This window comes from Neomonachus schauinslandi, chromosome 13 (genome assembly GCF_002201575.2).
Source record: "Neomonachus schauinslandi chromosome 13, ASM220157v2, whole genome shotgun sequence".
Taxonomy (NCBI): domain Eukaryota; kingdom Metazoa; phylum Chordata; class Mammalia; order Carnivora; family Phocidae; genus Neomonachus; species Neomonachus schauinslandi.
In genome coordinates, this window is record NC_058415.1 from 89,913,753 (window position 1) to 89,927,420 (window position 13,668).

Consider the following 13,668-nt stretch of genomic DNA (forward strand, 5'->3'; position numbering starts at 1 on the left):
ACACCTGCTCCAGCCACTTTCACACACACACACACACACACACACACACACACACCTACTCCAGCCACTTTCCGTGAACCTTTGTTATCGTTCCAATGACAGTGCAGTGGTGGGCGTGGGGCTGCTTACCCCTGCCCTAAATGGACTCAAGACCCTGAGTCGTGTTGGGGGTTGACACTGGGATGCGGAGGGTTGAGGTGCATGGGGAACCCACTGCTGTTTGTGTTTACCCTGGTAGAAGACGTCCACACATGGCTGGTCAGCATTGATGACTTTCAGGATCTTGGGGTAAGCGGGGAGGATCCTGATGATGTTCCTGTGATATTCCAGCAGTTTCCGTGCCGTCTCCAGCTCCGAGATGCCCCCTGGCACCATCAGTCGGTTCCGAATTTCAGATTCGGAGGGCCAGTCAAAGGTGGTGTGATAAATCTCTGCAAGGGGGAAAGGTACGTGGTCAGAGTCACCTGCCCAGAGGGCTCCGAGGCCACTGCTGCATCTGGCCAGAGGTGAGCCATCTGGGGGCCAAAGCCTGTGAGGGTCCTAGGGGTATTCATCCCCCCTAAGCTGTGCAGGATGTGCTTTGGCTCTGGAGCTGCTCTTACGTCTCTATTAACAATAACAAAACGATGAGGGGGCACCAGCGTGGCGCTGTTGGTTGAGCGTCCGACTCTTAGTTTTGGCTAGGGTCGTCATCCCGGGGTCGTGGGATCGAGCCCTGCATCGGGCTCTGTGCTCAGCGCAGAGTCTGCTTGGGATTCTCTCTCCCTCTGCCCCTCCCGCTCGTGCTCTCTCTCTTTCCAAAACGAATAAATAAATCTTTAAAAAAAGAACAAAAGGGGACGCCTGGGTGGCTCAGTCGGTTAAGCATCTGCCTTCAGCTCAGGTCATGATCCCAGGGTCCTGGGATCGAGTCCTGCATCGGGCTCCCCACTCCGCGGGGAGCCTGCTTCTCCCTCTGCCTCTGCCTCTCTCTCTCTCTATCTCTCATGAATAAATAAATAAAATCTTTAAAAAAAAAGAACAAAAGGATGAGGATTCTCAGCACAACAGGAAGGACAGTTGTGGCTTTTGAGTGCTCACTCTGCTGGGCCACCTGCATACGCTTGTCTTCACAGCAGTCAGATCACAAGGTAGGTCTCACCCCAGGTACAGGTAAGGAAACGAGTCTTGGCGATGTTAGGCAACTCATCCCACATCACACAGATGGAAAGGGTGGGGCCGGGGTCCATAAACCCAGGGCTGTCTGCTGCCAAAGCCTAAGGCCAGAGTTCAAGGGCCCCGGGCCCCTGCTGAACTGCCTGGTCTTCGAGAGCTGAGACCCACCTCAACCAGCTCAACATCTCCAGGGCTCCTTCTTCAGCCCCAGGGACCTCCAACTCCTCCTCTGCTGGAGTTTATCACCTGCCAAGTGACTTCCTGCTCCCAGCCCAGCCTGCAGCATCTGAGCCTCTGTGGCCCCCATGGGGCCCTCTGCGGGCACCCCAAGTGGAGAAGGCTCAGTAAACGGTGGGTGACGATCATGGATCACCGATCGTCTCTGAAACTCCATGGAGTGGGGTGGGGCTGGAGATGGCATACCTCTCGTTTGAGGGTCGATTCTCTTCCCCAAGTTTCTCTCGATCAGGACAGTGTCTGGAGCGCTCAGCACAACTGGACAGAAAAGGAAGACAGCACCACCAGGCATGTTGGGCAGCAGGTCCCAGACATTTGAATCTCGTGGGCTGAAAACTCGGCTTATGTCTCTCTTGCTGTGGAATAACACTAACACAACCACCATCTTCCACCCCCAAGAGTCCCATAGAGTGATCGTGGCACCAAACCACGAAGATACAGTTTCAGGACAGCGGGCAGCCCCCACTTGCACAAACATTCACTGTAATAACGCTCCGAGGAATGTCTTTGTGCGAAATGCTCTTGCCATATTTTGGACTATTTCCTAAAGTTTCTCAGATGTGGGATTCCTGGAACAAGGAACCACCAGGGTCAAACAAAATCCCATTCTTCTAAGAGCAATCCCCAAATGCCTTTAGCTTTATGAAAAATTCAACTATGTTGTCCTTGTTCCTGCTGGGTCTTGGATGGTACAGAGCTGAGGGTGGGCGCTGGGAGCAGGTGATACAGAGCAGGGTGCTCACTCATGGGGTTTGGGGACTGCAACCCTGGCCGGAGGGCCCTTCGCAGGCTACTCACTGACATGTCTGGGGGTGATCCCGAGGGTCTGGATCATCAGGGCCTGCTCCCGAGTTTCAGGGATGCCATCCAGAATCCAGCCCTAGGCAGAGAATTTGGAAAGGTGCTCATCTATTTTTACTTTTTAGATTTTTTTGGAATTATAAAAGGAATAACATAGCTTTATAGAAAAACTAGAACTTTTTAAAACAAATGAAAGTAAATGTTTCTGATAGCCACATCACCCAGCTTAACAAGTACTCTCTACTATTACATTTCCTTTTGAATCTTACATTTATGACTATAATCACAACATAGATATTTGATGTCCTGATTTTTTCCATCACACATTATGGCTACCAAAACACTTTCTCATATCAGCACACCTCTGCATTGCCACAATTCTCAGGGTCTACACAACGTCCCACCCAGTGAGCACACCATAGTTGCCTAGCCACACCCCATGACAGAACATTTCAACCGCCAGCAACTCCCATGATCGTAATCATGTGATGAACAGCTTTGAGCGTATGGCTCTTTCCACGTTGTGGATTATTTCCTAAAGAGAGCTTCTTGGATGGGGGATCCTGGGAGGAGGAACCATCTGAGTCAACATGAAACCCCACTTTTCTTAAGAACAAGCCTCAGGGCGCCCGGGGGGCTCAGTTGGTTGAGCGTCTGCCTTCGGCTCCGGTCATGATCCCGGATCCTGGGATCGAGTTCCGCATTGGGCTCCCTGGGTCTGCTTCTCCCTCTGCCCTGCCGCTCCCCCTGCTCGTGCTCACTCTCTCTCTCTCAAGTAAATAAATAAAATTTTTTTTTTTTTTAAGAGATCTGGGTTCAAATTTCTGTTCTGTAGCCAACTTGTTCCAGGGCTGAAATCTCTCAGGCTTCAGCCCCTTCTGGGTACAGCGAGGGAACTGGTCTAGCATATTTATTTTTATTAATCATTTAAGTCCAATTGTGAAGGAAACACATGATTGATGTACACTATGTGGAAGATACTGGAAAGCTGAAATGAGGGCGCAAGTCACTGATAACACCACCGGCCCAGTCACTGATAGATAACACCACCAGCCCAGTCACTGATAGATAACACCACCGGCCCAGTCACTGATAACACCACCGGCCCAGACTAGCCACAGCTAACAGTTTGCTGTAACTCCTTCCAGCCTTCACATACTGGTATCTTTCCCCTGGGGGGGAACAAATCACACTGTGCTACTACTTTGTAGTCTGTACTCTCTTCATACAGCAAAAACATTTCCGGAACATTCTCCCATGTGACAAAATGCTCCCCTCCTGGAAGCTCATAGCTGCCGAGTACCACATGAACTGACCTGACAAATGTTAACCAATCTCACATTGTTCATTTAGTTTCATTCCTGTTTTGCACCATTATTTTAAAAACCGCTGTAAGTACATCTTGATGCACACAGAATATCCTAGAAATAGATTTCTATTTTTTAATTAAATTAAATTTTTTAGAAGGGGAGAGGGGCAGAGGGAGAGGGAGAGAGAGAATCCCAGGCAGACTCCCCGCTGAGCATGGAGCCTGATGCGGGGCTCAGTCTCATGACCCTGAATCATAACCTGAGCTGAAATCAAGAGTCAGACGCCTAATCAACTAAGCCAGCCAGGTGCCCCCTGAAAATAGATTTCTAAAAGTTGGCACCTTCTTTTGTGACTTTTGATACATTCTGCCATGTCGCTCTACAAAACTGCCCCGGCCAGTTTATGAGTCCAACCTCAGATCACTTGTTTCCCTGTATCCTTGTCAATGTCTGGCATTATCTTGGAGGAAAATCTGTCCAGCAAAGTAGAGGATACCATTGCTGCTTTAGTTTACATTTCTTTGATCATTAGTGAGGCTCCATATTTTTTCCACGTGTTTATTGGTTATTTGAATTTTTTTGTTTCCAAAATGTTAATTCATACCATCTGTCAAGTTTCCTCTTAGGGTTTTGTCCTTTTATTTACTTACAAAAGTTCTTTACATAAGAAGAATTAACCCATTTTGGCAAATGCTACCACAGACCCTTTGAGGCAAACAATGCTGCCAACATTTTCTACAGTTTGTCTTTGACCTTCTAATTTTGTGTAGGGGCTGTTTTAACACGTAAGTTTTGGGCCATATCGATTCGTGCTGTTTCCTCTTTGGATCTGGCATTGTGTGGCTCTGCAAAAAGGCCTTTCCCATTGCAAAGGCTGACAGATATCCACTTGCATTTCAGTTGTGTTCTCTTAGGATTTTGCTCTTTATATGTAAACATTTAATAGAGCCACATTTTATTTTGAAAATGACGTGAGGCTGTGAACTAATTTGTCTCCTTTTGGCTCACCAAAATGTCCCAACCTCGTCTAGGAAACAGCCTATCTTTTCCCCTCTGAATGTCATTTTTGTCACTGTCTGAATGCTGACACCATGTTGGCTCTGGCATCTTCCTGCCCGTAGACTCTAGAATCACCTTCATGCCATTAAAAAAAATTTTTTAAGTAGACTCTACGCCCAACGTGGGGCTCAAACTCATGACCCTGAGATCATGAGTCACACACTCTGCTGACTGAGCCAGCCAGGCGCCCCCTCACACCATTTAAAATGTTGTTTTATAATGTTTGTTACATCTAATAGGATATGTTCCTCCTTCTTTTTTCTTGTTTTCAAAAATGTGTTCTTCCAAGTAAGCAGCAAAAATATTTTGCAAGTTCAAAAATAGAAATTCCACTAGAACTCTGGAATGACATTAAATGGATACATGTATGAAGAATTGACATTTTCACAATCTCACTGCCTTACCTTCCCATTTGTTTAAGTAGATTTTTTTATGTCCCTCAGCAAGGTTCACATTAAACAATTTCTAAAGTCCTTTCAAGGGCCAAGAGTCTAGAGTTACACACACAGACTTTTTAATGGTTCAGATTTGATGTCCAGATCCACTAGGTAAAGTGAGCTTTGCAAGAGTGAAATAAAGCAGCAAACAGCTTCAGGTCTACCCTCTGCAGCGAGGCGGTCAGGTGACCACTCTGGAAGCTGCGGTTTCTGACACTGGCCCCCAGAAGGGCACCACCTGCCATAGACCCCTCCCTCATGTCATTAGGAGAACTTAGTTGCTTTAAGCTCAGAGGATGGACCTGTGGGGGTGAACTCAGAGTCAAGGTCATTTATAACCCATAACACCTGATTTACATAACACCGTGTGTTCCTAAAAAGGAACTAACCAGAAAAGGGCCTGCATTTCTTCAATATTAAAATATTTAGGTTCCAAAGGCCTCCACTGACAGTTAAAAAGAAAAAAAACTAAACAAATTTACAGAGTAAAGAGTGTTAGAAAAATCAGGCACGCTTTCATTAATTTCTTAAATTATGCAGGAAAACACGCAGCTGATGGAACCCTGGTTTCTAGAGCTAATGAAGCAAAAGTGCAAAAAAAATTTTTTTAACAGCCTTTTGCTCCCTCAAGTCCTTGTTACAGCCAGCCTGGAGCTGGGCTGCCGCTCTTGAGCAGAGCAAACATCCACGGATGTGCACACCACCACGGGACCCGGGAGGCACCACATCTGAGAACTCCCCGCTCGCAGCTCTGGAAGCCAAACCGAAATTTTCTGAACTTTAGCTACATTCAGACCCCCTTATTTTTTCTTTATTTGGAGGGAGGGGCGGGAAGCCCACTGATTACTTCTGGCACCAGGGCTGGGGATTGTTTCGAGTTCCTTTTTGAAGCCGAAAGAAGGCTGGAGCTCCGTCTCCGCTCAGCACCGAGAAAGACCTCTGCTTTTAATATTGCATTAAGGAGCAGTTATTATCATCTCATCCATAAACTGCAGCTCACATCAGGATGTGGTCCAAAGCTTTTAGAACCATTCAGGGGAACAGCTCTCACCGACTTCTTGCTGGAGAAAGCGGGCCTTCCAATTACACGGGAAAAGTGCAGCAAAATGAGGAACATCTCCCTAATTAGCCTGGTCTCACCAGCATCACTCTGGTGTGGATGTGAAATTTTTAAAAGAAGGTGGGGGGCTCTGAAGTGAATCCCAAGCTGCTGGCTCTCCAGGGTTGCTCTTTCAGACTCCAGGGGATGGTCTGATCACCCAGGTACTAAGGTCCCTGAGGGACCCCTTAGGGCAGCACTCACGCCCCATTAGTGCAGCCCACACTTGGTGGGAAAGGCAACCACGGAGATCCCTCATCCCCACATAGGCCCAAGTCAGTCCTCCTGGGAAGGAAGGCTAGTGACCGAGGCCTCCGCAGCAGGGAGCGTAGGGGCCTGGGGCATCCTTAAGATGGAAGCACCAGGCTTAGCGCTCGGAAAAGATCTTCCTTCCCAGAGCTCTGGCATTTATAGAGGTTATGAGCAACTACCCATTTGCAGGATGGACTGCACTTTCAAGGGAAAACGGCAGCTTTGGTTGAGGGCAAGTTAATGGCTGCAAATTCTGGCAAAGCAAGAAGTCATAAATCAGTAAACAGCACCTGGCCAGTGCCATGATGGGACACTCGTTAGGTTTGTGGGTCTGACTACCAGGAGTGGCTGGATGCGGAAGTATCAGTCAACCCCTAATTAGAATACATTATCCATCTTCCTGACACTTCAGTGAAATGTCTATTCCACTCTGGAGCCGCAGCTTTGTTCTGAGCAGGTTAATTGATATTCTGATGCCTTCGCTCGCCATACCCCCGTGGCTTCGTTCTGTTTTATCACACATCAAAAAGGCCGTATGCTCAGGGCACTCCATGCAGCAGCGCAGAGCTAGAGGTCCGCACAGCTGCGAGGGGTACGGTATCACAGGAGGGACAAGCACCGAGCAGATGTCACAGATGAAAAAAAGGGAAAGAACGCAGCCAGCCAGCCCAGGGAACTTGGCGAGGCCCAGCAGAGCGCGGCCCGACGCTGAGCGGGCTGTCCTGTTCTGTGTGAACACTGGCCTCTTCTGCCCTCCTGACTATTATTAAAGCACAATTAGCAACTTCACGCCGTAAAACTCTTGCCTTCTGGGTCCTCTGCTTTTCTGATGCATTGCCCCTGGTTTCCTCCCCTTTCCTCTGAAGACCAGAGTCGGGTGCTTCCCTTGGGAGGCCCCTTTGCTGGCTCCCAGCTCCAACTGCAGATGCAGGAGGCTCCACGGCAGACGTTTCTGGGAGCCGAATGCGGATTCCTCGTAGTCCTGAGGGGGCCATCTGAGGCTGAAGATTTGGACCTGACGAATCGGATTCACTCAGCTCAAGTCCGAACCAGAGGAAGCATCATGAGATGCACCACAGACCCACCAGCTATCCCTCTTCTTTCTAATGAAGTATTCTGTGATTTCCCAACATACTCGAGAAGGAAAAAAGAGACATATTACCAGCCAGAAAGAAATGCAGCTAGGGGTGCCTGGGTGGCTCAGTAGGTTGAGCGTCTCCCTTCGGCTCAGGTCATGATCCCGGGGTGCTGGGATCGAGCCCCGCAACAGGCTCCCTGCTCAGTGGGGAAGCCTGCTTCTCCCTCTCCCTCTGCCTGCCGCTCCCCCTGCTTGTGCTCTCTCTCTCTCTCTCTCTGTCAAATGAATGAATAAAATCTTAAAAAAAAAAAGAAAGAAAGAAATGCATCTGAAAAGTTTGAGTTTGGCAAACTGATGTGTTGCAAAGGCAGTCCGTGAGAACAAGGAGACTATTTTGATAAACACGCAAAAGTTGACATCGGATTGCCCCAGTACCAGTTCCTTTGGTGTATACAAAACCACAGACGCCTTAGCCTGCCGTATCATCTTAGGCTGCCTTCCGTGTCCAACTCATCTGAAGGATGACCGACAAGAATTTTTATTTCAAAGTTGAACTTCAACCAATACGCAACACCTGCTGGCATTCCTGACCACACTCAAGTGTACTAATGGAGCAGAACGGAGTATTCCTGAACTTGCTCCCACACACAGGCTCTGCACCAACAAGGCATGCCCTGGGCTCTGCCTGGCCTTCTGAGCCCAGCCCAGCAGCAATGCTCCTGCTCCAAAAAGGCTGGACGTGCACGAGTGACTCCTCTCAATAACCAACAGTGCTGAGTCCCACTCTTGCTCATCAGTGACACAAGTGTGGCATTCCATACAAACATGCAGATCCAGGACAATCAGTACTCCTAGGTCTGCAGGTTAAAAGACCAACGAGCTCCAGGGTGTTAAAATTTGGTATAGCACAGATGTGCATGTTACCAAATAGCTAAAAAAATATATTTTAAAGTCAAATTCACATTAAATGTCGCTGGTGCCCCCGGAGCTGCTCTGCAGAGGAAAACCCAGTTTGAAGGCCACCTGCTTCTGTCCCCAAATGGACCAGTCCCATCCCATCTCCAAGGCAGGGATGACACCAAGATAGCCCACGACAGAGATAACGTACTTGATGGGCTAACATCTCCTTCTGAGGTTCAGACACAGTGGCTCTGGTTGGAAATGAATGACATGGATAATCCAACAACATCCAGTTAATGGAGCCATTCCTCTCCAACATTTCACAGCACGTCTGTGGTGTGGTCACACCTCTTCAGAAATAAGACTTGCCCTGTAGGGTGTCAGATTATCTGCTGGTGAAAAGCAGGGGCGTTGGAATCAGCCTGTGCCACCGCCAGCCAGGTGACTTCCGACCAGTCACCTCAACCACCCCCCCACCAGCCTTGTTCTCCTTATCTGTAAAGTGGGGCAATAATATCAGTCTAGCCCATAGTTGTTGGGATAATTAAATAAGGGCCCTAAGCAAACACCCACAAAACAAGCATAGTGTCTAGCAACAAAGAAGTGGCTAGTTTTATCATTATAATCTTGAGAAAGGTGAACTAGGTTTTTTTCTCTACCTACTTGCAAGAAGGAATCCTTTTTAAGTTTGTACAACTTTTTTTGAAGATTTTTTTTAAAGATTTCATTTATTTATTTGAGAGAGAAGGAGAGAGCGTGCGCGTGCATAAGAGCTCAAGTGCAGGGAGGGGCAGAGGGAGAGAGAGAATCTCAAGCAGACTCGACACTGAGCACGAAGCCCAATGCGGGGCTCAATCTCACGACCTGGAGGTCATGACCTGGGCCGAAATCAAGAGTCAGACGCTCAACTAACAGCCACCCAGGTGTCCCTTTTTTAAAGATTTTATTGTTAAGTAATCTTTACACCCAAAGTGGGGCTTGAACTCATGACCCCAAGATCAAGAGTTGCATGTTCCACTGACCAAGCCAGCCAGGCGTCCCAAGTTGGCAGAAATTAATATAAAGGGTTCATGTAGAAAGGTGATCCCTTGGAAAGAAGAAAAACGGGCATTCCAGATAGGAACTGAGGAAAGCTTTCCAATTATAGAGGGGAAACGCATTTGTATTAGAACAATTTGTATTAGAGTCTGGTGAGTGGCCTCGGCTACAGTGGACCCGCTCCAGAGTGCTTGGGACCTTGCCATCGCCTGGCCCGGGGGCCCTCCCCAAGGGCAGTATGCTCCTCTGGAAATGGGTAGGAGCCTCACCAGCCACAGGTTGGGGTCCAGCACATGGGTAAACAGTCATCATGTTTTTACAGAGGGGTAAGATCCATTCATTCATTCACTCCCTCATCAATTCATTAATTCATTGGGGCGTTCACCCACCACCCTGGGCTTCTGTATTGGACAGGTCAGAGTGTCTGCTCCTGGGGGGACGAACTGTCACCTGCTGCCCCAAATCTGTCTTAACCCATTTCCTCTCCCAGCTGGCCCTGACTTGTACAAGGCATTGAATGTCCTCTGTGAATCAAGAGGCATGGACCAGGTGATTCTAAGTAGGGGAACTGTTAAGATCTATAGTCCAGGGGCGCCTGGGTGGCTCAGTTGGTTAAGCGACTGCCTTCAGCTCAGGTCATGATCCTGGAGTCCCAGGGTCGAGTCCCGCATCAGGCTCCCTGCTCAGCAGGGAATCTGCTTCTCCCTCTGATCCTCCTACCTCTCATGCTCTCTGTCTCTCATTCTTTCTCTCTCAAATAAATAAATAAAATCTTAAAAAAAAAATCTATGGTCCAACAAAGACAACAACAGGAGGCAACAACAGGACGAGTGACTGGCCTGCCTCTGACGATCTTCGAACATTACGACATAATTTACTTCTAGCCATGCAGCCTGCTTCTCCTACATTATTCTGCCAGCTCCCTGAGATCAGGAAAAGAAGGGGGGAACCCCACGCGGCAGTAGGGGCAGCCACTGGAGAGGGGCTGACAAGGAACCTTAGTCTGATCAACAACTAAAACCACTCCTCTCTGGGGAATTCCCAAGTAGAGGGCACAGGCCGAGCGCTACATCCGAGCTCGGGTACCAATGCCCCTGGCCTCATTCTCAGAGGCTGCAGTGTCCCCGCACCCACAGACCCAAGTGGCTCCTCAGACCTCATGCTTCCCTCTCCGTGCCAGTCCACTGAGCCAGGCACAGCCCCAAACCAAGGCAGCCAGCCCTTGTTCCCGCCTCCCTGTAAGCTGGAGCTCTCCCCTCGTCCTGGGACCCCCACGCTGCCCATCTCTCCCCTGGGACCCCCATGCAGCCCATCTGGGCCCCGGGGCAGGGAAAGCACTGGCCATGGATGGAGCTGTGGCTGGGTCCAAATCTTGGCTCTAATCCCGCAGCTTTGTCATCTCAATGAGCCTGCCCCGAGTCTCAGTGCCCTCGTCTGTACAATGGGGGCAGTAAGAGGTCATCAATAACAAGTGTGAAGGTCAAGTACCTGGCCCCAAGGAGGCGCTTCACGCACACCCACTCCTTCCTCTCCCCCACCAGCAATCGGGGTGCTAGGGCAGCCGCATTTCCACAAGACTTAGAAAGGCTGAATCCACAGAGGGGTGACTTTATGAAGCTGTGAGGCCAGGTCCCACAAGGCGGGCAGCGCCCTGCGCGACACGGGGCTGCACCTCCACAAGGAGCCGCTGTCCCTCCGGCTCCCCCGCCCCGCCCCCATGGGATGCTGGCCCCTCTGTCCTTCTGTCTCCCTCGAGAAAGCCCCCTCCCGCCCTTACTCCCTCTCTCCCAGTCAACGCGTTCTTCTCCCTCAGCTCACTTCCCCAGGGGCATTCACTCCCAACACACCGGGAGGCCGGGCCCACTGTTCATGTCTTCCTAAACTCCTCTCACCTCAGTCCTCGATCTGCTTCCAGAGACTAGACCCCCTTCTGCTGCTCCAGGAAAAGCCCAACCTAACCAATTGTTGCAAAGGAAATGTGAGAACATCTATCATGTCTTCAGAGAATGAGAATTCACCAGTCTCGGTGCTAGCGAATGCCACCAAGTCTCAGTAAAGAAAAGGCACACCAAGGAAATACCCACTTGCTCTTGTGTTCTGACCAATACTCTGATGTGTAGTTAATGGTAGAGGTAGTCTAATAATTAAAGCTGGGGGTAGTGACTACGTTACAGATTACAGCTAAAAACCACCCGTGTGACTTTCCATATGTCGTTCAAATCCTACAGACTGATGGCACTGAGCCAGATGGGGACCCTGGGGCCCCCACCTCCCAGCTGTGTGACTACTTCCTGTCTGCGAGGCAGGCAGAGCTGGGAGCGCCCACCCCTGCTGGTGTTGGGGTTCGATGTGAGGATGCACATGAAGGGCTAGCGCCACGTGAGGCTGACGCGGGTGCTGGAGAAGCGGGGGTGCCCAGCGTGCGTTCCTGCCTCTGGCACACGCCCTGCTGCTCGTAGCGGCGGCTCACTGAGGAACCAAGGAGTGAAGAGCTTCAGAAGGAGGGCACGAGGAGCTGCCGCCCTCTGCTCTGCCCCCCTGGCCGGCGTCTCTGGCTCTCGGGAGGCAAGCCTCAGGTCCACGGCCAAATGGGCACCTAACCCGGCCCAGGTGACGTGCTGGTGGCCCCACGTCCAGCCCTGTTTCCAGCCTCACCGGGCCCCTCTCTCTGCTGGCGCCGAAGTTACGGCTGCTCAAACATCAGACTCACGGCTGCATCCCGTCCCCTGTCTCTCCTCCCTCTGCTCGGCCTCATGCTTGGCCTCCTTTCGAGCTAGTCCTCACCTCCCGAGCAGTAGAACTCCATCCCAAGTGGAAGCTCACAGAATCAAAGAAAAACCAAGGCGTGTGGACAGAAGCAGAGATGGACTCCAGCTGGTTTTTAAATTTCATTGATTTTTTTTTTTCCCTCCGGCCCTACATTTAAAAGACTGCTAATTTTCATCCATGCGGGCGGTGGGATGTTCCAGAACTCACTTGAGTAATGATGCCAATGGCGTGCTGGGCGGCAGGTCACACGCGCCCCCAGAAGTGTGCCGGACTCCAATGCAGTGAAGTAGGAAGGAGCAGTCTTCTCCTGCCCATACGTGATCTGTTTTCACCTGCTCCTCTTGCACGGGAAAAGCATCTTCACCCTGCCTAAGTGGACCTCAGAGCGAGGCGCGGTGCTAAGCACTTGCTTGTAGCATCTCCTTAAATAGGGAGAGCAAGGCAGCCCTGTGGACCCCGGAGCGCACGTGGCCTGTCTGGGACCTCAGAGAGCTCCCACAAGGGACATGCTATGGCCTGGGGGGCTCTCCCCACCGGGTCCCTTCTGCCGTCTTCCAGCTGCTGCCCAGCAGCCCAAACATGCCAGGGACAGCTCCGGCCAGCAGAGGCGGACACAAGCCATCTGTGGGGCCCATAAATCACACCCCTGATGCATAGGGGCCTCTGCCTTTTCCTGGGTGATAAACTCCCACCGTCTGACAAGCCATGGTAATTGGGTACAAAGCTTTCCTTCTCCACCACACATCTGGGGGACGGAGGCAACCATACATCAAAACATTTCTTCTTTTTCTCCTCTTAGCCAGATATTTTCTCATCCATGACCTTCCAACTTAGTCTGGTTCTGGTGACACAAAAGTGCCTTTGTCAAAGGGCCTGGCCCAACATCACAGAGACCCTGGTGGAAGCTGGACCTGTTGGAACCTGCTGTCCTGGCCACTGGTCCTCTGACTTTAGCTAAGTCCCTCTTCCATCTGGGCCTCAGTTTCTCTTTCTGTAAAAGGTTTTAGGTAGGATAACTTCTAAAGACAATGTTTTAAAAAAATTGATAAGACGAATTAGAATTCCTCCACAGGGCACAGTCACTTTTATGATAGGCCTTCACTCAATATTTCAAAATCCAGCGTCCTGGTGGCTGACCCTTGTTTCAGTTGATGAAAGAGATGACGAGGGAGGACACAGGAAATCTTGGCACAGGGTACCATGATCGAATTGGAAGATGGTTCTCAAACCTTGAGCCCTGAGGTCTCGGGGCACAATGCTACTCTCGGAACACAGCAGTTGAACCTGGTCAAACTGTATGGGACCGAGGCCAAAGGGGGACCTTGAAAGCACTGATAATGGAAACAATTTACGATGTGTTGAGGAAAGTCACTAAACAGGTCTCCCCACAAGTTACCTAAAACCACGCCAGGGCAACCATCAAAATATTTTCTCCGAGGGGCGCCTGGGTGGCTCAGTTGGTTGGGCGACTGCCTTCGGCTCAGGTCATGATCCTGGAGTCCCGGGATCGAGTCCCGCATCGGGCTCCCTGCT

The 13,668-nt window shown here is 50.2% G+C and overlaps 1 protein-coding gene across 2 annotated transcripts in view; it reads right to left on the reverse strand.

Annotated features, from left to right (window-relative positions):
• Nucleotides 1-13,668, reverse strand: part of AK8 (adenylate kinase 8) — a 115,251-nt gene that overhangs the window by 73,867 nt on the left and 27,716 nt on the right. For both annotated transcript variants that reach the window (XM_044920645.1, XM_021691542.1), the window contains 3 exons: nt 2,191-2,272; nt 1,579-1,650; nt 231-431 (listed from right to left, as the gene is read on the reverse strand). In XM_044920645.1, coding sequence (XP_044776580.1) covers nt 231-431; nt 1,579-1,650; nt 2,191-2,272 — 355 coding nt within the window. The remainder of the gene's footprint in view (nt 1-230; nt 432-1,578; nt 1,651-2,190; nt 2,273-13,668) is intronic.